This window comes from Saccopteryx leptura, chromosome 1 (genome assembly GCF_036850995.1).
Source record: "Saccopteryx leptura isolate mSacLep1 chromosome 1, mSacLep1_pri_phased_curated, whole genome shotgun sequence".
Classification (NCBI taxonomy): Eukaryota; Metazoa; Chordata; class Mammalia; order Chiroptera; family Emballonuridae; genus Saccopteryx; species Saccopteryx leptura.
In genome coordinates, this window is record NC_089503.1 from 371,255,881 (window position 1) to 371,282,067 (window position 26,187).

The 26,187-nt window shown below is 41.8% G+C and overlaps 1 protein-coding gene across 2 annotated transcripts; it reads left to right on the top strand.

Annotated features, from left to right (window-relative positions):
* Positions 1–575: 575 nt before the first annotated feature.
* On the top strand, positions 576–26,187 carry LOC136387529 (adhesion G protein-coupled receptor F4-like). 2 transcript variants are annotated; one of them, XM_066359226.1, is made up of 10 exons: positions 576–755; positions 9,760–9,868; positions 11,115–11,169; positions 14,922–15,073; positions 16,271–16,522; positions 17,358–18,737; positions 20,959–21,000; positions 21,417–21,476; positions 22,504–22,560; positions 25,432–26,187. In XM_066359226.1, the coding sequence occupies exons 2-9, from the start codon at positions 9,782–9,784 to the stop codon at positions 22,549–22,551; spliced, it is 2,076 nt and encodes a 691-aa protein (XP_066215323.1). In that variant the 5' UTR covers positions 576–755; positions 9,760–9,781; the 3' UTR covers positions 22,552–22,560; positions 25,432–26,187. The 2 variants fall into 2 exon arrangements, with proteins under 2 accessions (XP_066215323.1, XP_066215324.1); XM_066359227.1 differs by lacking the exon at positions 25,432–26,187 and adding an exon at positions 22,817–24,503.

Consider the following 26,187-nt stretch of genomic DNA (forward strand, 5'->3'; position numbering starts at 1 on the left):
ACTAGGATAGAGATGAGCGGGACTGTTTGGCGGTGAGAAGGACAATTCAAACTGTCTGCTGTGGCTGAAGTCAGGTCACGTGACATTTCCTGCAAGTGGAGACTGCCTTCTGGTCTGAATTCCCCATGGCCTTGGCCCCAGGTAGAAGCTCAGTAAGAACTCCTTGGCCCAGTCACTAAAAATTAAAATAAAATTCTCTTTGGTGCTAAGGTAGGGATTAGATTAAGATTTACTGATTAATTTCCTAACCATTTCCCCCAAGTTTAACATCAGTCTGAGCAAAAACATAATAGCCTTTAGAATTCATTAGCAACAGAGGCACAACCTTGCATTTTATCCCCCCTGGTTCTAATTACACCAGTGCAGTAGATGCAACACAGCGAGTTGTGATCGTAGGAGATAAAGGTGAGAAATTAAAGGACAAACGGGTGACTCATTTTAATGGACATGCTTCAGACAAGAGAAACCTGTAATTTCTCTTAGGCGAGTTGGATGGACCCATCGTGGAGTGAATCATAGACTTACACAAGCCTTGGAACCCCGGGCAGTGTTACAGTTCTCAGGTTGGCCTCTCACAATACACAGCTGGGTTTCACGGGGCCTCCTGGATTTTCCCTTCAAAACACGAAGAAGGACCACAGCCAGCCACTGAAGGGGGACTGTGGGAGGTGCCAGGACGGGCACACGTGATGGTGGGGCACGGTGGAGGGAACAGCGTGGACCTTCCTGCTGGGCTGCTAGATCTCTTGGATGCCGTGAGTACACACACCATGCCAACATCTCTTCCTACTGAAGACAGGATTGTTTTAACTATTTCAGAACGGGGAAAATGTGCGATTTAGGGTGGTATTTGCTGAAATGCTTGATTATGTAGGAACCTTTCCTAACGTTATTTAGAAATTGATTAGCTCAAGGTTGGGATATTTCCTGCTTCCTTTACATGTGTTTGCTTCTAAAAAGTCATTTGTCTGGCTCTGACTCTTCACTCCTAAGAGAGAAAATGCAAAACACCTTGTCAGACAATTAGACCGGTCGTCCCCTTGCTTGACAAATTGGATGCACGAACTCGCTTTCGGTTCTCTTCCTTCGGGCTGAATGTAAAGCTAGATTTTTAAAAAATAAAGCATTCTTTAATAGTGTCTTCTTTCCTCTAGTGAGGCTGACAAAGCTGTTCTTATATCAACTTACAAGGAAACATTTCCCCCCAGTTAAAAGATGCTGAGGCCTTTTGGCAAAGGCATCTCTTTCATTTTGAGAGGTCATTAGCACGGAACTTGATAGTTTTTGTTTCTTATACTCTGGGGAGAGTTGTGAGAGAGCAGAACCGTTGCATCACAAGGTGCGATTTTGTGTGTGTGTGTCAGCACCCCAGGGAACTTCCTTCAAGAAGCACAGCAATAATCCAGTGTGTCAATTTCTTTAAAATCATCACAGCATCAACATAGTTGATAAGATGCTGAATGCCCCCCAGCTCGGAAATGATGTAACTCTTCAAACTTGGCAGAATTTGAATCGACACAGCCATTCTCTGAAAAGATACTGAGCTGCACGGAGATTGGCTGGAAGCCATCTGCAATAGCCGAGGATAAAATGGGTTTGATTCTAATAGGTCTTTTATCTCTCTCTTTCCCCCAAGGCTCTTTAGGAAACAGCTCATTCCTGGGCAGGGAGAAGTGGTAAGAGTGACTGCTTTCATTCTGTTATTGAAGCCAAGAAACGCAGCAACAACTCGTTTAGCCATCTGACCATATAACCAGAGCTGTAATTATGCTAGTGGAGTAGACGGGGCACACGGTTATGAAAGGTTATGAAATTAGGCTTCAGGGAACAAAGCGCGCGCGCGCACACACACACGCACCGCAAAATGTGGGTCACCTAACTCTTAAGTTCCTCATTCTCCAGTGAACCTTTCGGAGATGGTCCACCCATCAATGGGACTGGCCGAGGGGTATGAGGCTTGTTGCCACTTTAGAAGGTTAGCAAGCAACTGAGAATACGCCCTCCCTGTCATCTTAGGTGAGGTTCAATGGAGAGAAACACTTTGGGGAAGTGTCCACTTAGTTCACAGGAAATCCCAGCCGGCTCACCTGAGGGTGATTTGCATGAAAAGTTTTGAGAGCTCACACCTTCCCAGGTGTTCCTCCCTCCCTGACTGTAGTTATGGTTCCTAGGCTGTACCTTTTTTAAAATTTCCTTTGACAGCCCTGAAGCCAGCTCTCACTCAGCGTGTCCAGACAGGCAGGGTGCCTCAGGCTGCGTGAGTCACCTCTACAACTCCATCTGAAACAAGCTCCAGGACCCAAGCTGACTAATTGTATTTTTGAATTTTGGCTCATTCAGAAACTCAGCTCGAAGTATACAAGAAAGATGGGACCAATAAAAGCTGCTTGCCCTGCTAAGCCTAGGGCAGACACCTCGCTTCTGGCATGACATTGCTTCTTGCTGAACTAGATGGGGTCTTACAATCCTTTCCAACATGAGGCTCCAGGTCTAACAAAAATGAGGTCCGTAGTAGGCTGGGAGCATTCCTACTTCAATTATCACATTCCAAAATAAGTGAGAGTTGCAAGTATGCTCCCGTGCCCCTTTGGGATAGAAACGTTGCTTCACGACAAAATCTTGAGAAGCTGGCATCCTTGTCTGCAGGGGCCATTCATTCATTCATTGTTCCATTTGTCCACAAACGTATACAGAGTGTTCATGTACCTTGTTCTCTGCTGGGCGCTAGGGACCCAGAAACTTCTCTCCGTCTCCACATCCTGACCAATGGTAACAGGATTTATTTGTGTTGTTGTTTCTGTTCCACTAGGTGCAGCCCAATTTCTCTTAGGCTTGGGAGCTAAAGTACTAAGTGTGGTGCTCTGTTAAGCTCCTGTCATTATAGCTGAGTCACAGCAGTGGTGTGAAAGCCACCCAGTTGCTGGATTCCTGGGCAGGTATAGCCTAAGACACGTTTCTTCTGGGATCATTGTATCTAGTTCTAGTTCCTTTTAAGCCTCTGAGGCCAACAAATACTATTTTCTCTCTGTCTTCCATTCAGCAGCCGAGAATGCTGTCTATTATCAAGTGGGAACGGGAGTGGACAGTGGTGGGTAATCACCCTTTCGTAAGGACGCGCAGAGAGAGGCGGGTTGTGGACGCGGGAAGGAGGAATCTGGGACATTACTTTTATAGGTCCTAAGAAGCTGTCGTTCCAGGTTGCGTGTGGCTTTTATTTCTGAGATGTCATCTTTCAGACACTTTGGGAAGAAGATGTGGAGCTGTCCTGATTGGGTGACTAGTATAGAAACTGGTAGGAACTTCTTTATAAAGGTCTGATAACTCTACATAGGAAATCACCGCAGATAGTCCCAGGCAGGAATTCTTTGGTATCTTGTTTTCTCTTCCTCTTTTTTATTTTTCATTTCTGCATCTGTCTTCCCTTCCCCGGTGATCATTCCAAACTTCTAATCGCTGTGCTACCGGTGTTACCTCCCCTCCCCTCCCCTCCCTGAGTGGCGAGTTTCAGAATAATTCTGACTCGTTTCACAAATTAAAGACGACCTGTCCACTGCCTCTTTCTTTTAGGATTGGCTAAAGACAGGACCACTCCTTTCTGATGCACGACTTTGGGTCTGGTGTGAGTAACTTAAAGGAGCTCCTAGGAAAGTATCAGCACAGGGACTCGGTGTGGTAGGTGCCCGGTTCACGCATATGGAGGCTGAGTCCGGCTCGGCTCACACTTTGCACTCCTAGATGACATTGGTCCTGGAACAGCAACCTCAAGTTACTGCAAAGCACTTTTGACGATTAAGTACATTTGATAAAACCTGGGTCAAACACAGGTGTTGTGCATGTGTGTGGGAGCAGTGGGGGAGGTGGTAATGATAAGGTTGGTACAGATTGTTTTCCAAACTGATCTGACCTCGTTTTCCAAACTGATCTGACCTCGTTTTCCAAATTGACCTGACTTTGGGACCCCTTAGGCTTTTGTGAGACCAGAGTTCCACAGAAACCCTCCTCAGGACACACTATGTTGGGCAAATATTTATACAATAGACACAAACTCTGTATTGTCTTCCTACTGAGTGAAGCAGGCAGACTGACTGAAGTCATGGAACACTGAAGTCACTGTGTACCAATGTTCTCAGTGTTACATTTTTCTTCTATTTTTTATTTATTTAAGTTTGGTGCCTGCTTCAAACTGTTGGCAACCCAATGGTGGGTCTCAGGCATAAACATGCATCTCTCAGCACTGTTCTATCGGGATTGCTACTTACTATTCTTATTTGCCCCTGCTGAGTACAAGGATATTGATTGACTGATTGATTTTTAATATGCAAAATGTATTTTACTAATGTACATTGGGAGGGGGGTGTCTGTAAAAATATGAGACCCTAGGATTGTGATTTAAATAGCCAGTGACAGTTGTGAACAGTGCTTTTCTGCCACCAAGCCTGAGGGATTTATGGAAATAAAGATTTAATGAAGACACAATTATTTTTGGATCCCTTCTCCTTCCTCTCTGTCTCTGTCTTCCCCTCCCGCAGCCAGGGCTCCAGTGGAGCAAAGTTGGCCCAGGCACTGAGGACGGTTCCATGGCCTCCTAGAACGGCTCCAGCTACAACAGAGTGATGCCCCAGATGGGTTGATGATTACCCCCTTGTGGGCATGCCGGGTGGATCCCGGTCGGGCACATGGGAGAGTCTATCTCTCTGCCTCCCACATCTCACTTCAGAAAAACACACACACAAAAAAGACAGACAATTTTTTGATAAATTGTAGAAGCACAAATAACTAAATGGTAAAGAGGTAATTTGAGCATAATGTACATAGAACAACTGCGGATTTTCCATGTAGGAAAGGACCCGACCGTGACCTCAGCCAGTCCCCGCTCAGCCACAGAGCTGGCCTCCAATGGCCAGCTGTGTCCTGCTGATATTCTTTGGAACAAGCTGCATTTTTCTTGTCAGATGTAACTTAATGTTTTCAGCTTTTGTGTCCCTGTTCTTTTCTTTTTCTCATTATCTCAAGACATAAGTTACCATGTGCAGGCACTGGGTTAAGTATTGGACAGGTACTTTATTTGTATTTGCAGACATTTTTCAGTCTGGACTTATGCAAAACTCAACGTTCTCTTGAATTGCTAAGTCTTTGTCAATGATGAATCTAAGAAAATATGTTTCCTCCATTCTGTTCTATAAACTACCCATCTCTGAGGCTGAATTATGCTGGCAATACTTCTTTAAAAAAATGCCATTCTGAGTCCTTAAGCTCTGCTCATTGTCTGCTCCACAGAGCACTCTGGCTTTTGGCCTCAGCCAATGTCTGAGTCTGAGGGGAGTGCTTCCATTAAGTTCTTCTGGGTAGAAAGAGAAACCCCATTTGGGGCTAACTTGGAAATATCTATCCATCTGGCCCAAGCTTGCCAATTAATCTGGGCAAAAATAAGAATGTTATAGCTCCTCCTGGGTAACATCATAAACATTCTCTACCTTCCCCCACACATGTTTATAATAACTGAAGGAAATTTACTGTACAATTATTGTACAAATAGTATGTGGGTTACATACAGCAGACTATAATAATATAAATGATCAAGTAGCAAATTAATTAACTGAAACTCTCTAAAAGCCAAATGTGCTCAGTTCAAAGTTTGTGTTTGTTATGGTCATGCTTATGATTTTTATTGCATATATATTTCTGCTAGTAATTTTTTTAGTTTATATGAATACATGAAATGTATTATTATTTCATAATGCTCTACAAAGAACATAATGATCTCCATAAAATGCCATGATTACTAGACCCTTTACTTGAATACCTTTAGGTGCATTTAGAGGCCCCAGTGCTGGTTGGGAAAACATTTTTAGGCTCCATAATTTCACACTGCCTTCATCACATCACTGTGTCAACTGCCTGACTTTCTTCCAGCAAGATTGGATTAAGCAAAGTTTCTTTCTATATTGGAAGCTTACAGAGTAAAAGTGGCCCTTTTCTACAACACCTTAGATAGCAGGTTTTATTACTTATAAATGCCTGTCTTTGGCTCACCTGTATCCATTTACTTGAGCATTTAAAACCATCTTCCCCAGGTAGGAGAGAATTGCATTTACCCTCAGTCATCAGTCCTATTATTTGGTCCAGACTGTAGGTATCTTTTCTTCCTGATACATGTATCTGGGCAAGGAGATTTCTTGTAAAGAATAGCAAAGAATCCTGAGTGTTGGTGGTGCAATGGATAAGGAGATTTCAGCAGACTTCTAAAGAATAGCAAAGAAGCCTGAGTGGTGCAATGGATAGAGCATTGACCTGGTATGCTGAGGTCCCAAGTTCAAAACCCCGAGGTCATGGGCTTGAGAGCAGGCTCGCCAGCAGGAGCACAGGGTAGTTGGCTTGAGAACGGGATCTTCGACATTACCCCATGGTCGCTGGCTTGAGCCCAAGGTCACTGGCTTCAATAAGTGGGTCACTGGTTCAGCCGGAGTCCCTGGTTAAGGCATGTTTGAGAAGCAATCAATGAACAACTAAAGTCACACAACTATGAGTTGATGCTTCTCATAACTCTCCCTACCCTCTCTCTCTTCTCTTCTCTCTCTCTCTCTCTCTCTCTCTCGCTAAAAAAAAAATAGCAAGGAAAAGGTTATAAATGACCACTTTCCTGAAAAAAATTAGCAGTGTTCAACCTGATAATAAAATGAATCTTATAGTCCAAATTTGTGTTTTTTTAAATACGATCCAGCCTGACCTGTGGTGGCGCAATGGATAAAGCGTCAACCTGAAAACACTGAGGTTGCCGGTTCAAAACCCTGGCTTGCCTGGTCAAGGCACATATGGGAGTTGATGCTTCCTGCTCCTCTCTCTCTCTCTCTCTCTCTTTCTATCTCTGTATCTCCCCCCCTCCTCTCTAAAATGAATAAATTTAAAAAAAATTAAAAATTTAAAAAATAAATAAATAAAAATAAATAAAAATTGTTAAAATATGATCCATTGGAGAATTGTGAATTCAATTTAATTTTGTGAATTATATTTAATGTGTGACAATTAATTTTTAAGAGTATGAGATAGAACAGAGTAAAATACAAATAAAAATCATTAACATGTCAGAGTGTCCATGATTACTTGTAGGTAAGAAGAACCAGTACTTAAAAAAAATTTTTTAAATGCACAAATTGTATGTTTTTCAATTTATATATGGGTACCTATATACATATATTTTTCAGTATACACTGAGTCACCCTATAAGATATGTTTCTTATTGTGTCATAATAGAAAATATTTGAAAAACATAGGTAATACAGATGAGACATGTGGATACGTTTAAGACAACCTACACTGGTTCTTCTGGTACTTCTTTTTGTGATCATCAATTAAAAAGTTATCTGAACAATCTTAACACTGCAAATCACTTAGGGTGCCTATCCACCAATTTGCTGCATCCATGAGAACTTCTTTCCACCCACTCTGTAAGATCATGCATTCTGCACACATATTCCAACACCTATGCAAATGTATTACCACACTTTTCCTGTTATTCCGCCATGTTCACTTTCCCCTGCTCAGACTTGCTCTATGAGACGGTGGTATAAACCAAACTACTTTCCCCCTGTGCAATGGTTAAGAACACAGAGATGATTTGGAAACCTCCCTATAAGTGCCTGTGTCTCGCCATCTCAGCTGAAGGCTCACTGGAGTCATGAAAACCCATCTAAGATTTGACTCCACCCTGGAAAAGTTTGAGCTCAGGTCAGTGGGTTTGGTCTGCTCCTGGTCCACACATTGTCTTGTGAGCTTAACTAGATCATAGTAAATTCACGTTCATTTGACCATAAGGGAATTTCTGTTTGCTGAAGGCTGGGTGTCTCCCAGGCCTGTTCATGAGCTACAATATGCCAGTGGTCTCTCTTCTCACTATTAGTTTGACTTTTCTGTTTCCCTCTGGATGCCCATTATGGAAAGGACAGCAGCTTTTAGTTCTGTAGCCCCAGCAACTGATGGATATGTTCCTGGCAAACACAAGGCACTTGATAAACATTGGTTGGTAAAATGAATGATCATCCTACATTTTATGAAATAGATGAGAAAATAGGCTCGGTAAGGGGCAAATAATTCATCCATGGCAGAGAAAACATTGCAACTTAGCTCTTGCTGATTCTAAAAGTCACGATACTTTCATTTTGCTGCATCTGCACCACCAGAAAATTCATTCTAAGGAAATTTCTTCCTCGTAAGGGATCTTATTTGCCACTATCTTAAAAAAACATGTGTGATGACAAAGATTATAATGATGTTGATAAATTTCAACTGTTGTAAAGATACTTCCTTGGAAATTTGGTTTTGAAAGGTGGAAATAAAAAGAAAAAGGCGGCCCTGGCCGGTTGGTTCAGTGGTAGAGTGTCAGCCTGGCGTGCAGGAGTCCCGGGTTCGATTCCCAGCCAGGGCACACAGGAGAAGTGCCCATCTGCTTCTCCACCCCTCCCCCTCTCCTTCTTCTCTGTCTCTCTCTTCCCCTCCCGCAGCCGAGGCTCCATTAGAGCAAAGTTGGCCTGGGCGCTGAGGATGGCTCTATGGCCTCTGCCTCAGGCACTAGAATGGCTCTGGTTGCATCAGAGCAAGGCCCCAGATGGACAGAGCATCGCCCCCTGGTGGGCATACCGGGTGGATCGCGGTTGGGCGCATGCGGGAGTCTGTCTGACTGCCTCCCCGTTTCCAGCTTCAGAAAAATGCAAAAAAAGAAAGAAAGAAAGAAAGAAAGAAAGAAAGAAAGAAAGAAAGAAAGAAAGAAAGAAAGAAAGAAAGAAAGAAAGAAAGAAAGAAAGAAAAAGGCAAGAAACAGAGCTGTGGTGAAAGAATAGAGAGTTATCTTCCAGTGCCTCCACTTGTTCTGTATCGTAGTGCATTCACCTAATAAGAGGGAGTCTTAATGCTTGTCTAGTAACAAACAATAGTGATATTAATTTCATTATAAGTTACTTGATTCCATATGCCTAAAGAGATAGTATACTGCCAAATAGTGAGTCTCACCTTGGGACAATTTTTCCCCCTAGGGTGCAGTTGGCAATGTCTGGAGAGATTTTTGGCTATTACAACTAGAGAGGGGGATGCTCCTGACAACAAGTAGGTAGATGCCAGGGATATTATTGTAAACATCCTATTATTTACAGGACATCCCCAACAACAAAGAATTATCTAACCTCGAATGTCAGTAGTGCCATCACTGAGAGATCCTGCTTTAGAAATTAAGAATTCCTCTCCATTCGAACCATCTGAGTTGAACTTTTAGCTCCACCATTTTTTATTTGAGTGATCTTGGCTCATAGTTGCTCAAGTCTTTGGACCTTAGTTTCTCCATTGGTAAAATAAAGACAGTAATGGTGCTGATATTACATGATTAAATTACTTTGATTCTCAAAAAAGTATTTAGAACAATTACTGGCAAATTCTTGATAAATGTTACTTGCTATTAAAGAAACTTATGAATTAAATGAGAATTGATGCTTTGTTAAACATACATTTTTCCTGGTACTTCCATTATTATTGTGTACTGTTTGTAGACAGGTACACAGTTAACAGACAGTCCGCTTTTTTTTTTTTTTTTTTTTTTACATTTTTAGTGGTTTGAATAGAGATGTTGGTGTCCTTTTCTGGGGTAGGTTATTTGGTATAAACATCTCAGAGTACCCAGTGGAGTCACTGAGTGGTAGGTTAGTCTGTTAAGCAGTACGTTAGTTGTGTGGCATTATGACCTTCAGCTAAGTCCTCCTTGATTCTCTATTGCAGGTGGAGATCCTAATGTGTGAAAATGAAGTCCCAGCCATTCGTGATTTGCTGCTTACTGTTATTTCTGTCCACAGAATGTTCTCATTATAGAATCAAGATCCACAGAAAAGTAAGTACAGTAGAATGCTCTCACTATAGATCCAAGAGCTACATAAAAGTAAGTTAGATCCATTCTAATGTGTTCCCATGAGAAAACTAGCAGTTCTCCTAGATGGCTTGATTTATGACAAATAATAAGTCATGTTAAAGATATTTTTAAATGACTGCCACTTTACTTTTGCTCATAGCTGTTTTCCAAAGTCAGGAACAAAGAAAGTTGAGAGGTGGCCAGTACTTGTAACAGTATAGATGCAAGGTGCAACAGGGCACAACATCATAGTAGAAAAGTCACTGCAAACCACAGTGAACACACTGAGAGGAGGAAGTATAGTCATGAGCCTCAGAATGTCTTGGATATATTCTGAGAAATGCAATGTTAGGTGATTATGTCATGTGTGAACCTCACAGAGTGTACTTACACAACCTAGACGGTATGGCCTACTACACTCCTAGGCTCTATGGTATATAACTGTCACAGACATGGTCCATCACTGACCGAAACATCGTTAGGTAGCACTTGACTGTCCTAGCCTGGCAGATGAGCAGTTTAGGTTCAGACCTGAACTTTGAATCTTGTTTGTTACGCAAGTTTCTTTACTTTTATAAGTTTTAATTTTATTATCTACGACATTAAGGGTGTTTATTTTTTCTTTTAGATAATCTTTATAATCCTTTATAGTTACAAAAGAGTTTGTGATTTTATTATTGCAACCTAATACTCATTTCTAGTATCAGTTTATTTCTTCTTTTCTAAGGATATATAGTATCTGGTGCAGTATACAGGGTAGCTTTATAGTTGTTCATATAAAAAATAATACAGTAATTAATAAACAATGATAGAAGAATAAACTATTTCCCATGCTCACAACTGTAAACCATCTTTTGCCTCACCCTGTATTAGGTACATTGTACAGTTACAGTTATGATAGGCAGAGAACAGCTTAGAGCCATAATTATCATCTCTGTGATCTCTCTGGATACTTAAACTTTCCAAAGAGGTACCCAAGCCACTGACCTGACCTTCAGTGATTGCCATCAAGCTTGTAGCCCTCCTGGGAGGGCAGTACAATACACAGTCTGTGCTCACATCCCTGCTTCCTTCGACAAGTTTCTGCTATATCGACACATGGACCTGCTGCATTTCTCTTCCCAGTCCTGCACTTATTTTCTCTTCCTATCCATGTGGAGCCTCTACATTGAGGTGAGAGAGGAGAGTTCCACAGTAAAGAGGACCTTTGGGAATTTATGTTTTACAGGATGGAGATAAATTTCAGCATCCTGAAGAGAAACCCATGACTGGAAAGATACAAGGTATGTGGCTTCAGGACAGTCTTCTTCCATTTGGACACATGGCAAGCATGTCCCCAGAACACAATTTTTTTTTCAGTCAAATAAAAGTCACTAGTAAGGTCTCAGTGTTTACCAGTGTTAATGGATTCTCTTGCAATTATACTATCACTCATGGCACAGTCAATAAAGCAAGTGAGCAAACATTTACATGTTCCAAAAATAGTAGATGAGTGTTCATTTTAAAACCCGCAAGGGAAATCTATTTGAACTAATGAACTAATGAGAGGCAGAAGAGAAAAGATGACAGAATTCATTCATTGCTTCATTCAGAGGTATTTTGGGGTTGCTCAAATGTATGTAATGTTTTGGTACTGAAAGGTAGGTTGAAATGATGTCAGATAAATATTGTGCTGGTAAGATCAGTCACACTTAAGAAGTGAGAGACAAACCGTGTCAGTAATCATTCATTGTAAGGTAGTGAAATCATGTGATTCTCACCCACATAGTAGAATAACTGGATTCTGCACATACATGGCCAAGTATATTTCTGGTGGAAGATAAATCTCTACTTAGATATGGAATTGAGAAAGGAAAGAAAAAAGAAGGAAGATAACTTTATTGAGCATTTATGGTCAAAGTGTTGCACAAGATGCTGTCTCATTTAATGTTTGTAACAATGCCACGGTATCATCTTAAAATTATATGGATGAAGAAATTGAGAAACACTCAGCATAAATAACTTGTCAAATTGACCTACTGGGTAAGTGGCAAACAAAGATGAAAACTCACTCTTTTTCTGTGAATGAAATCTCTATAGAGCTATCCAAGCCATAAATATGGATACAGTCCCTTAACTCATAGGCAAATAAATGGTCACCATATCATATTGATGTCAACACCATAATAGCTCTTAGCATATTTACTTCTTTCTGTTCCTCTGCCACTATCCAGGGCAATTTTTCCTGGAGCTACTTCAACAGCTTCATTCCTGGGCTTTTTGCCTCAGGTCAATTCATTCTACCCATGGGCCAAAATAAGCCTGCCACCAGATTTTGTAAATAAAGCTTTATTGAAACACAATCATGCCCATTTATTTGTATATTGTCTTTGATGCATTTTCATGTTACAAAGATAGAGTTAAGTTACTACAAAATAGTGAATATTTACCACAGAGACTGTATGTCCCACAGTTTCAAAAAGATTTGCTCTCTGGCAGCCTTGCTGGTTGGCTCAGTGGTAGAGTGTCTGCCCTGTGTGTGGAAGTCCCAGGTTCAATTCCTAGTCAGGACATACAGAAGAAGTGCCCATCTGCTTCTCCACCCCTCCCCTTCTCACTTCTCTCTGTCTCTCTCTGACTCTGTCTCTCTGTTTCTGCCTCTCTCTCTCTCTCTCTTTCCCCTTCCCACAGCCACAGCTCATTTGAGTAAGTTGGCCCCAGACTCTGAGAATGGCTCCATGGCCTCGTCACAGGCACTAAAATAGCTCAGTTGGTTGCTAAGCAAGGGAGCACTGGCCCCAGATAGGCAGAGCATCGCCCCATAAGGGGCTTGCCAGGAGGATCCAGTCAGGGTGCATGCAGGAGTATGCCTGTCTGCCTCCCTGCCTCTCACTTAATAGTAATAACAATAATAATAATAATAATAATAATAATAATAAAAGATTTACTCTCTGGCTAGCATAGTTATATTTAATAAATAAAAATATAAGATATCTGGTTAAATTTAAATTTCAGAAAAATAATGAATAATAATGCATGGGCCATACATTCCCTAAAACACTATTCATTGAGCATTTTGGTAGCTCCTCATTATTTGTGGATTCCATCTTTGCAAATTCTCCTACTCTTTGAAATCTGTTCGCAATCTCCAAATCAACACTCACAGTACTTTCGGGATCATTCACAGACATTCACAGAACAGAAAAACAAACAAACAAACAAACAAAAAAAACGAGCTGGCCGAAGTATATGTTCCCAACTGAGGCTGATGAAGGTGGTGCTCTGCCTTCCTGTTCCAGCTCTCTTGCTACACACAGTGTTCTTTTCATGGCCTATTAGGTGCCACATGTTTTGCTCTTTGTTGGTGATCTTGCTGTTGAATACGGTCCCCAAGTGTAGAGCTGAAGTGCTGTCTAGTGTTGCTAACAGAGCTGTGATGTACCTTATGGAGAAAATACCTGTATTATATAAGCTTTGTTTATATGCTGTCATGAGTTATGACTCTACTGGCCATGAGTTCAATGTCAGTAAACCAACAATATATATTACATAAACTGACTTTCAATAGAAATACTCATAAAGCAAACATCCACTGATACTGATGTGTTGATGAAAATGTAAACCTAACCTTTCATTTCACTGAGGATCAATGGTTCAGTATCTGCTTGTTCAGTGTTTGTGGCGGTGACTTTATAAAACATAACTACTGGAAATAATGAGAATTGCTGTATCTGAAAACAAAATTAACATTTAACTGAGCTTCGTGTATTTTATTTGACATTTATTTGGTCAATTACAGAAAAGTTTACAGACTCCTGATCTATACTACTGTTAGTGATTTTTCAAAAACTCGGAGCGTATTACTCTAAGTGAAATAAGCCAGTCAGAGAAAGACAAGTACCATATGATTTCACTCATACGTGGAATCTAATGAACAAAATAAACTAACAAACAATAGAAACAGGCTCATAGATATGGAGAACAGACTGACAGCTGTCAGAGGAGTTGGGGGTTGGGGCTGAATGCAAAAACTAAATAGATTAAACAAAGAAAAAAGTTATAGACACACAAGACAATAGTGTGGGGATTGCAAGAAGGCAAAGGTGTAGAACAGGGATCAGGAACCTATGGCTCGTGAGCCAGGTGGGGCTCTTTTGATAGCTGCATCTGGCTCGCAGACAAATCTTTAATAAAAATAATAATAATGTTAAAAATATAAAACATTCTCATGTATTACAATCCATTCATTTCCTACCGCTCATGTTCATGGTTGCAGGTGGCTGGAGCCAATCACAGCTGTCCTCCGGGACAACACCAAATTTTTGTTAGATAACGTGTAACATACACGGGTCATTGTATGGCTCTCACGGAATTACATTTTAAAATATGTGGCGTTCATGGCTCTCTCAGCCAAAAACATTTCCCGATCCCTGGGGTAGAGGGAGGTATATGTGGGCTAAGGGGGTATAGTTTGTGATGCAAGGAGACTTAACTTTAGGTGTTGGACACACAATTTAGTATACTAATACAAGGGTGGACAAAAGTAGGTTTCCAGTTGTGAGTATGTGAAACACAGTTTATTCTTATGGTATTATTTATTAATTATTATAGTATTTTCCATATGAGCAACTATGAACCTCCTTTTGCCCAACCCTAGAGAACTGTATACTTAAAAGCTATATAATTTATTAATCAGTGTCACCCAATAAATTCAATTAAACAACGTTACTCTTATTTCTGATCACTCCAAATTAGCACAGCACTCAAATCCCATCAGGACCTGACCACTGCGCCTTGCCCTCCTCTTCTCTGTCCACTCTCTCTTCAGATGCTCTGAACCAGCCTTTCTAAACAACCTGTGACCCCTCTTTCCACGTGCTGTTCACTGCCTGGACATTAGTTTCACAATCTGCCTGGAAGGTCTCTCTTGTCGTTGAGAACCCAGGTCAATGTCACCACCTCTGGAAGCCACCTCAAATCCCCAGGATGCATTTGATGCCTGACTCAAAGTGTGGAGCTGCTACTTAGACTTCTCTCCCTCTGTTTTCCATTTCAGAGAAATGCCAGGGGCCTTGTGTCACTTCATCCAACTGCAGCCAGCCCTGTGCTCAGCAGTTTCGTGGAGAAATAGGGTTTACATGTCATCAAAACCAGTGGCAGAAATCAACCGAGACATGTACAAGCCTCTCTGTGGAGATACTCTTTAAGGTGTTGCATTTGAATATTATTGGCTATGGGAGCCAATCCCTCAGGTAGTGGGAGAGGCATTTTTAATGTGTTCTCTTCAATATGCCTGTAAGTCTCCGATCTGGACCTGGGAAAATCTACAGAGGAGTTGAATTTATTTCTTCTCCTTTCCTCCTTCCCCAGACTCAGGTGGTCCCTCTTCTCCTCACTCTCTCTTCCCCCATTCAGAGTATTTCCTCAAAAACAGATCTGAAATTTATTTTATGATGGTAAATGCTTGGAAGTTAAAGTTTTAGCTATAAAGATGAATTTGCATGTCTCTTGTGCTAACCAATTAATCAACTAAATGTGCCTATGATCAAATTTATTTTGAATTATTTTCTAATATTTTCAATCACTTGAACAAATGAAAGAAGAAATGTGTCACCTATGGGAATAGAAACCCAATGAATATTTTTTTTAAAGTCTAAGTTTAAATTGAAATACCCTATCTTCTGTTCTTTCACTTAAGCACCATGTCCACCTACTTCTCTCCAGTCCTGTGAGAGCACGGGATCTTGGTGTGATTTTGTAAAGGCACAGCCATGGTGTCTCTGTCACTTAGCATAGGTAGAAGCCCTTGCAACGCCAGTGGCATTCAAAAGCGAATTAAAGGAAGCAAATTAGTGCTTTATCTCATCCAAAGTCATATTCCAGAGACTCAAGGTAAACGTATAAGAATATGAGCAAATAATTTCTTCTAATTAGTGAATTCCATTTTTTAAAATTTTAATTCCTTTGTGTTCCATGTTTGACCAGTGGACCTCCACCATCACCAACCCCCTTGACCGTCCACATGACTCCTCTTAAATAATAATAATAATAATAATAATTAGACAAATGTTTCTAAAATTCCTCCACATCTCTGAAAAAAAAAAAAAAAAACTGTCTTGTTATAATACTTGAGCTAAAGTCACAGTCCTGAAAGCAAATTCCAATAAGAAAAGTCAGACCCCAATCTCTGCGGGAATTTTGATAGAATCTCCTGCCTGTGTGTGACCCCATCTGACCCTCTCTGCCCTTCTCAGCATCTAAACTGCTTTTTGGGGCCATTCGCTTCTCTGTCTGTTGTCTCCATGCAGATTCTTTGTGCCCTTAACTCATTTAGTCTGATTCATGTTAGGTGCGTAATCATTTTTGAATAAAAGATTTTTTTTATATATAAAAAAAACAACACAGGACTTGAACAGCGCGTCCCGCCTGTCCATCGCGGGGCCCTCGCTACCTCTGCACATCCTCGACTTCCGCGCTCCGGAGCCCACGCAGAGCGTAGTGCAAGGACTCCGCAAGAACTGTCCCCTGGACTACGCCTGCATAATTGATGTTGTGAAATCCTCAGAAGCCACATCAGGAAACATTGCATTTATTGTGGAGTTATTAAAAAATATTTCTACTGACTTGTCTGATAATGTTACCCAAGAGAAAATGAAGGTAGGTGTTCTTTGTTAATGCCGCTAAAAAAACCAAAAACCTGACCATTATCCCCTGCCCCCAAATCTTATACTTCAGCAGTTGCAAATATTATTCTTTTCAGGGTAGAAACTACAACCACCGCATAGTGAGCATAACAACAATAACAGCGATTCACTTCATTGTTTAACTTTGATTCATTCTGGTTCATGGAAGTTGTCAGGAAGTTAAAACATTTTTTTTTACATCTGAAAAATATCACATATTAATGGCTGTGATCAAGTTCGTACTCTAGTGTTTCTAAAATTTTACTTTAGAGCATAGTTGTCCTGAAAAAATGTAAACGGCATTTCAATTTTTCAAAGGGAGATTCATAGCACAGCAGAGATCGGGACCCTTAGATCAAGATCAGCAGGCTTCCTCTGGCAGGACGTTTTAGAGCTTTTAATGTGTTCATGAGCTTTGGCACTCTTATAAGAGTGGGGGAAATAGGGATACGGTATTTCTCAGACTTCAGTTATTAGAGAATCTGCCCCCAACCCCCTTCATTAAACAGTCATTAACATCTCACAGGGAACTTGGGTTATGCAGGCTGTGGTTTGGAAATGCTGCCCTGGGCATGTAATAAAGCAGAAAAGCTTTATCTGTGATGCATTTTCTTTCACTTTTAGCATCCTTTTACTTTTCTTCCCTGCAGGCTTACTAGTATGAGATTCAATAAACAGAAAATTTGAAGAGAAATATGTCAAATAAGATCAGATCACTGGGTTCAGAAATTTTGGAGTTTAGATATCGACTTTGTAAGATACTGTGTAGGTCAGGTCCCTAGGATAACACCTGCTTTTCTCCACTGCAGAGCTATAGCAAAGTGGCCAACCACATTCTTGATACAGGAACCATTTCAAATTGGGCTTTCATTCCTGACAAAAACGCCAGCTCGGACTTGCTGCAGTCAGTGAATTTGTTTGCTCGGCACCTGCACAACAACAATGCGTCTGAGGACATCGTGGATGAGCCCTTCATTCAGATGAAGGGGTTTCACATCAACCGCAGAACCTCCGAGACGAGTTTCCGGTTCTCCGGGATCATGAACAATACAACAGAGAGTATCTTAGGAATGATTGAGATCCCCGAGCGCGAGCTGTGGAAGCTGCCACCAAACGCGTCCCAGGCCGTCAGCGTAGCTTTCCCCACCTTGGGGGCTGTTCTCGAAGAAGCCCACTTGCGAAATGTGAGTCTTCCCAGGCCGGTGAACGGTCTGGTCCTTTCGGTGATTTTACCAGAAAACTTACAGCAAGTCTTACTCACATTTGAGAAGATCAATAAATCCCGGAGTGCCAGGGCTCAGTGTGTGGGCTGGCACTCCAGGAGAAGGAGATGGGACAGGAACGCGTGTGAAACGACGCTGGATGTCACCAACAAAGTGAAATGCCGCTGTAACTACACCAACGCCGTCATGTCATTTTCCATTCTGATGTCCCCCAAATCTATAGATAACAAAATCCTGGACTACATCACATGCATTGGGCTCAGCATCTCCATCCTTAGCCTGGTCCTTTGCCTGCTCATTGAAGCCATGGTGTGGTCCCAGGTGGTTGTGACAGAGATCTCATACATGCGTCACGTGTGCATCGTGAACATAGCCGTGTCGCTCCTGGCTGCCAACGTGTGGTTCATCATCTCCTCTAACTTCAGCAAAAAGGCCCAGGACCACAACTGGTGTGTTGCAATGACATTTTTTAGCCACTTTTTCTACCTCTCTTTGTTTTTCTGGATGCTCTTCAAAGCACTGCTCATCATCTATGGGATATTGGTCGTTTTTCATAGGATGATGAAGTCTTGCATGATGGCCATAGGCTTTGCCGTTGGCTATGGATCCCCGTTGATCATTGCTGTCATCACTGTTGCTATCACCCTGCCAAAGAAAGGCTACGTGAGACATGATGCCTGTTGGCTTAACTGGGACAATACCAAAGCCCTTTTAGCATTCGCCATCCCCGCCTTGGTCATTGTGGCTGTGAATCTTATTGTAGTTTTCGTTGTTGCTATCAGCACTCAGAGGCCCTTGATTGGCAGTTCCAAGTCTCAAGATGTGACCATAATTAGGAGGATCAGTAAAAATGTTGCCATCCTCACCCCACTGCTGGGACTGACCTGGGGTTTTGGAATAGCCACCCTCATCGAAGGCACCTCCTTGATATTCCACATAATCTTTGCCCTGCTCAATGCTTTCCAGGTAAGTTCCAAGAGGGAGACTTATTTCATTATTTAATATTGTTACTTTATATTTCATATATAAAATAGTATTATTTTATAATTTGTTATTCTGGTTCTCCAACAACAAAAAAAGTGGCTATGGTTTTAAAACATAGAACACAAAATATTTCTTCCATTTCCCTCCATATCTTAAAGACCTTCAAATCAATAGGCATCTCTCACCTATTCATTATCAAGTTGCATTTAACTGATCAGGCTGGCTGGGTGGAATTTCCTTCCTTATCTCCTCACTGATCTACCTAGATCCCTCCTAAAGTTTCAATGTGAGAAGAATTTAACCTGTACTTACAGAAGACTAGTCTTTGGTCAAGAATGGGTGAGGTTATATTCACATGTCATACCTCAAAACAAGCACAATTTTTATCTTTTCTCAAAATGTTTGAGAACTCAGTAAAATGAGTTATTTTCCATGGTGTGCCACTCTCTTTGGGTGCTGACCGGTCAGAAGTTATCGTGCCTCTATTCCCTGTGACGGAACTGTAGAAATAGAAATAAACCTTGCCACGTTACCTGATCCTAAGTAAGTCATTTTCCTCTGGGCCTCAACCTTCTCATCCACAAGATAAGAAAGTAAATCTAATATGATCTCCTACTCTGTTTTCTTAACATACTAATTTGGCACAATTATCTCTTTAAGAGCTATTTTACTCCATCTTGGCTACTAAACTTGCACACTTAGGAAACTGCCATTAGCCAGATTGCTTTTCATATCTATGGGTAATAGAAAATTTGACAAGTTTACATTCTTAATTATGTTTTTAATCAGGAGTTGCAAACTATGGCCTGTTGCCCATTTTTGTAAATAGTTTTATTGGAATACAGCCATATTCATTCATTTACATTGTGCCTATGGCTGTTTGTGAGCTACAATGGCAAAGCTGAGGTAGTTGTAACAGAGACTGTGTAGCCCACAAAGCCTAAAATATTTGTTCCCAGTATCTGCTTCTTTGATGCAAAAAGAAAATAACTTGACTAGTATTTAAATAAAATAAATATAATTGCATAATAAAGCAGCAGAGTATTCTTTTTAACACATCATTGCTACTTTATTTAAAAATCTAGTATAAAACATAAAGCAAGCTTTAAAGAAAAACCAACTCAGATGAATTATATATCTTATTCATAATTCTTTAGTATCCATGAAGAACATTTATTTCACTCTTTCCCTTGCAGTACTTTAAAGAGAAACGTTTGACTTAAGTGTTTGGTTTTGTTTGTTTTGTTTTAAATCAAAAGCTCTTGGACTCACATAAATGAGCTCTTCTCACACAACTCTTGAGAAGAGAAGAAAGATTTCCACCAATTACTCTGGTGACAAGTCATCTCACCTTATTTTTACTTTGCAACTTAATTAAACCATAGAAAGTTTGGTGGTTTTGTTTAGATCATTTATTTTGCTCATTTCTTTTATTTTTTCTCATTTCTTGATAAAAAGAAAATACTAAAACTCTTGTGACTCACACTTTAAAATGTCATTCTTCTCTATCCACTGTGCAACCACCTGGTCAGGTTCAAATGTCATTCTTCTCATCAGCGTTTCTTCCCCATGAAACTGTCTAGAAAAACCCAGGCTTCCCTCGACTCTCAGGGCAGGATACAGATTGTTCTTGGACCTCAACCTCTGCCGTTGAAAAAGACTGCCTTCCAATTCCTGTGACTTTACAGGTGACCAAATATTCAAACTTGCAGAAACTTTGCCCTTCTGGGTTTCAGCAGTTTCTCTTTTACACAGAAACTTTGTCCACCAGCCCAAAGAACCCGGTGTGAAAGTCATCTAGAAACATTTCATTTTCTCAGGAAAACTTCCATAGTTGATTCCATGATTTGAGTTACAAGATCCCATGATGTGTCTTACTGTAGTCATGAGTAAGAAAAGTTACCTTAATACTTGGGAAGAAAGTAAACAGATTTGATAAGGTGGAAAACTCTATCCTAGATCTGTCACCGTTTTATAAATAGCAATAGCTCTCATGAAGACATGAAGCTGATCCTCTTCCTTTGAGGTACACTCAAGAAAATACACAGCAATACTGTTGTTTTTTTTATCTGAATCAATAGAAAGTGAAGTTTTTAATGTCTGAAAATGATCCTAGAAGGTGTCTAAAAGAGTGGTATTAATATAACAGCTGTGGTATTGCCTACAAAACTGTGCCTCATACTTCTGTTGAATTTTGACACAGGGGTTTTTCATCTTGCTATTTGGAACCATTATGGACCACAAGGTAATTTGCATTTGTTCTAGTCATTATACATGATTCCCAAGCAGCTGAGGGAAGCAGGGGGATGAAGCAGGTTTGATCAGAGAGCATGGTCCAGGGAAGTTGACTTTTGGGGGTGGTTCAGGGCATCAGCTATAAGGGGGGAAAGGAGAGAACTCTATTTTCTCATTTCCTGCACTTTATCAAGTCAACAGGAGACTACAGCTGGTGAAAAGAATTAAAACCATAACCGTAATTGTAATCTTAATCGTAAATCTCATGACAACCGCACCTTGACATTGAGTTTAGCGTTACTGTTTGCCAGCACGGTGCTAAGTCATCTGGTGCTATTTCTGCCAGTGTTTCTGGTTTCTGAGTTTTAGGACATGGGTCTGGGCACTGGGGATATTGTCATTTCCTCACCAGCATTGCTTTTACAGATCAGAGAGGCTTTGAGGATGAGGATGTCTCCACTGAAGGGACGATCAAGAGCAGCAGAGGTGAGCCTCTCCCTCCACGTCTCAATACTGGAGGGTCAGTGTCCTCATCAGAGTCATGCAGACAAATATTATAGCTCCGTATTCAGGATGTGTTAGCAAAGAGAATCATTAAAACAGCCTCATTCAGTCATTTCTTCATAAAACAAATACTGGAGTATCCTGCTAAAGCTTGGTGAGCAGAATATACCTCCCAAGAAAATTGTCCACATTGGAATTATTCCAACCTGGCATTTGGACCACTGAGATGGGACATCTTGGATCCAGGATCACAGAGTCATAAAATGCTAGTGGATAAAAGTGAGAGATGAGTTTTAAATGAGATTCTAGTTTACCTTACTCATTTCACAGTCAAGGAAACCAAGGCCCAGATTACTAGAGATTTGCCCAAAGCCACCCAGCTAACCATGAGAATTAACATACTGCTTGTTCGGGACACTTTCAGTAAGCCATCTTCCCTTGGTTTGAAGTGTCTGTGTATTTACAGATCTTGACAATGACTTTGTCCAAGCTGTTTGTCTTTTAAGATACCAACAAAAATTGCTAGCATTGCTATATTAATTAGAAAGAAGCAATTTACTCAAATACCAGTTTCTCTGTAAGAACTACTTCCTTTAAAAAAAACAAATAAAAAACTTTCTTGACACATTAAGAATCAGCATTAATGGTTAGCTAGGAGCGAGTGTAACTTTCAACACTGGTCACCAATTTTATGATAGGCATTTTCTTCACCTTTTAACATTTCTGAAATTGAAATGTATGTTACAATCAATGGCATCTCACAGTTTCAATGGCAAGATTTTTTTTCTTGGTGGAACATAAAAATAATGATGTAGCTTCCAATGTTAGAGGCAGTGAAATATGATCCTTTAATTCTGTGTAGCTGTGTCAGTCAATGTAGGTCCTTCTCTTTCTGTCTTCCTTTTTACATGCTTTTCTCTAGGCAGACACATACAAAAATATGAATATATGTGCATTGTTGTCAATGGAATTTCTCATTGACGTCACTGTTATTTTTGTTCCCATTTAGAATGCATCTTTAAGCCCAACTAATGGATCTAAATTAATGCACCGTTAAGGATGAGATGTGAGTATTAAAAACTCAAGGAGAAGCGTCACTTGCAAGTTGTGACAAACCACTCAGTGCACCTGTGAGCACGCTCTTCCCTACTCTGGAATCCTGGTGTGAGGTGGGAAGGGTACAGGCGGACGTACCTTTTAGAGAGCAGACACTTTCTTATTGCCCAGCACATATGTGAAAATACGCTGCACATCTTATTCAAAAGCTATGTCATCTCAGTTTACAGGACCAACTCTTAAGCACACTTCTTTCCTGTCCTCAGTGAGAAGATGCTGTCATCACACCTGCAAAAGTGTGATGACAGGATACACCCTTGCCGTCCACAGTGCTCACACACCTATTTCCACCTGGGCAGTGAGTGGTGACACTTATAATGGCCCAATTCTCGAGAAGGAAGACTTAATTGATTGAAATCCTAAAGCAACAAGACTGTCTCTCTCTACTGAAGTTGGGGCCCAGAATTAATCCTAAGGGGGTGTGGGTGGAGTTGCAGCAAATTAGCTGTCTATGCACTGCCAACCCTTGAGGCATTTCTACACAAGGGAATTTCTACATCAAGGGAAAGCAGATGTGAGGCAGCCATGAAGAGGCGAACGAGCCACAAAATGGCAGCCAGAAGCCGGAGCGGTAATGAGGACTCTGGGCAGGAATGATCAATCTTGGCATGGTTTCGTCTGGAAGAGTTTCCCAGCCTTTCTGCATGAATATTGATGGGTTACAGATTTTGTTTCTGAGCACCACCTGGCAGCAGGCACATCCTCTTTTACATTCCTTTCCTTTGTGAGTCATGGCCCATATATTCAGCAATGGGGCAAAGCAAAGGCAAATCTGATGGAACTAAAGAACCCAAAAAGGACTTCTTGTGTTACAAATCCTGCAAGCCTGATGTGTTGGTGTCCCAGAGAGAGGCAGGGAGAGGATCACTGTACCATTCCTTAATTAGTCATTAACTGAGAGGTAGTTCAGATGACCTGTTAAAGTCAGCCTCGCCTTTAAGGTCCCAGTGCGAGCTGTTAGGGACTTTATTAGACTCTCTCAGCCAGACGCCCTTCCTCCCAGGGATCGTATCTCCAGCCACTTCAGAGAAGAGAGGCATGGTTGCAGTCTTATGCCCTGCTAGTGGCCGTAGTAAAAGTTAGAGGAGAACAGTAGAAGCCAAGATCAGGGACTACACTAGTTAGTAGAACTTGGCGGGTGGACAAGGCTTAGACCCACGAGGAGGAAGTGTAGAAAGGAGGTAGGAATTGCACTCACGGCTCTCCCCAAAGACATCCATGTAATTTTTCCATTTCTGTGTTTGAACCTATGAGCTGGGGGATGAAGTGAGGATTGCATTGTTTCAGCATGTCCTCCTCCTGTGGCATGAGGACTGCAGAATTATCTCAGTACTTGGGGCTGTGCTTTCCACATCTGGATGCATGTGGTGTCAGAGCAGTGTGAGTACAACAGCTGGCATTGAGGTAGAGCATGTTGGGGCCCAACAAGTGTTAGAAGACAGGGACAGAAAGTTCACGCTCAGTGCTCCTCCCAGGAATGGAGAGCTGGTGGCATAAAGGAGACCTTTCAGCACAGATCAGAAATGTTTAGGGAAGAATTACAGCTCAGTGACCCCAGGTGTATGGTTAGCACAAGGCAGGGGTGCGGTCCTGGGCAGGGATACCCCACAGGGAAAAGGTCGTATATTGGGCCTTCATTCAGAATACAAAATCAAAGACTGACGGGGTCTCAGAAGGTGGGCAAAATTCCTGTGGCGAGAAACGGGGGTGGGTCAGAACTGGACTTGCAACAAATTGGGCCCCTGAATGAGATTGGAAGCTTCTCATGTACCAGAGAGCTCAGGTTGTATTGCTCATAGAAACACCATTGCGACAGGTGTTTCAGGAGGTCCCAGTGTCAGGAGAGGGCTGCAGAGGTGTGGAAACCAGACAGTTTGCTTCAGGTGTGGATTCTAATTGAGTGACTCCGTTTGGGGAGCTGGGGGTGGGGGTGGGGGCAACATTTTTATGATGAGGCCACAGCTACATGGCGCCCTCTGTTGTTCATATGAAGGGTGGCCTCTCCTTCCTCTCTGTCTCTCTCTTCCCCTCCCGCAGCCAAGGCTCCATTGGAGCAAAGTTGGCCCAGGCACTGAGGATGGCTCTTTGGCCTCTGCCTCAGGCACTAGAATGGCCCTGGTTGCAACAGAACAACGCCCCAGATGGGCAGAGCATCGCCCCCTGGTGAACATGCCGGGTGGATCCCGGTCGGGCACATGCGGGAGTCTGTCTGACTGTCTCCCCGTCTCCAGCTTCAGAAAAAAGAAAGAAAAAAAACATATGAAGGGTGGGCCTCTAACATAACCCAAACAGGGACGGTTTCACCCAGAGTGATTTGAGGGTCACAGCTCAGTTCTTCTAAATCTCTACTACATATTTGTGAATGCCTGACATTCACCTAAGGTCAGAGCTCTTCATCCCACCGTGAAAAATAATAAGGGTGCTTGAACAAATACCCGGAGAGAAGCAACACTGTTTTCTATGTGAAGTCGTCAATTCAGAGCTACGGGGGCGTTGCAGAGACCACGCTGAGGTAGTGAAGGAGGGAGGGCAGGCTCTGAGCCCTGAGTCTGGGGTTGAGGGAGCAGCGTGGAGGAGGCATTGGGCACAGACCAGTAGCGCTGGGAGAATAACCTTCCTCCTGTATGACCTTGAAGAAGTTGCATAATGCCCCTGTGCCTCCATTCCCTCGTCTGTAAAATGGGACTAATCATAGTACACACCTCCCCAGATGGTTTCAGGATTCAATGAGTTAATACTGTATGTTGAAAACTTGCAGCGTAGTGCCTGGTTCTGATTACGTTATCGATAAACGCCAGCCATTATTTTTTCCGTTAACCAGTGCTTCCACCGGTTTGCCTGGGCTTCCCCATTTCTCCTGGATGTTCCGTGGCCTGGCTTGACTTACACCCCGGGGCCAATAGGGCTGGAAGGAGAAGAGACAGTTAGGCATCCGTGGGAGCGTTTCTTTTCTAGCCTGGAGCAGCAACACCTAAGCTCTCAGTGTGGACATGTTTGCTAAAGAAAAGTTGAGGTTACAGGTGGTGACTAGACTTGAAGGAAGTGGATATACTGACACTTTGACCTGCCCTTGACCTTCAAGAGCCTGGCGTCTTGGTCAATGTTGGCAAGATTAAGACTCAACCAGCAAGCTGATTTATGACCTCTCGAAAAGCCTGGGGCAGTTGAGCCTTGCCAGATTGACCAGCTTTCACTCCCGAGGCGGGCTCGGTGCCTCGGTGGGCTCAGTCGTCCATCACTCTGCGTGGATTCTGGAGGTGCTGATGGTTGGGGGTTAGATCGGTTTCAGGGCTCGGGCTGCAGGTGGGATTGGGAGGTGCAGCGGCAGGAGAAACACTGAGACTACTTCGGAAAGAGTTAAGTCATTGCAGGTTTCCTAAAGAGAGGGAACAGAAGAGAAATGAGAGGACTTTTTTAAATGTGTTTATTATTTTAGTCTATTTTAGACCTTGAGTGAAATTAATTTTGCTCCTTGGACATTATTTTTCCCATTTGTGAAACAGGAAAAAAAATCTTGTAGGTGTTATTGTTATTATTATGTGTATATGTCTGTTTAAACTATTGTATATATAAGAAT

Coding starts and splice junctions, on each gene's coding strand:
- LOC136387529 (XM_066359226.1), top strand. CDS start 9,782: ATGAAGTCCCAGCCATTCGTGATTTGCTGCTTACTGTTATTTCTGTCC. Junction 15,074..16,270: donor CTGTGGAGATACTCTTTAAG/GTGTTGCATTTG, acceptor AAAACAACACAG/GACTTGAACAGCGCGTCCCG. Junction 21,477..22,503: donor GACGATCAAGAGCAGCAGAG/GTGAGCCTCTCC, acceptor GTTCCCATTTAG/AATGCATCTTTAAGCCCAAC.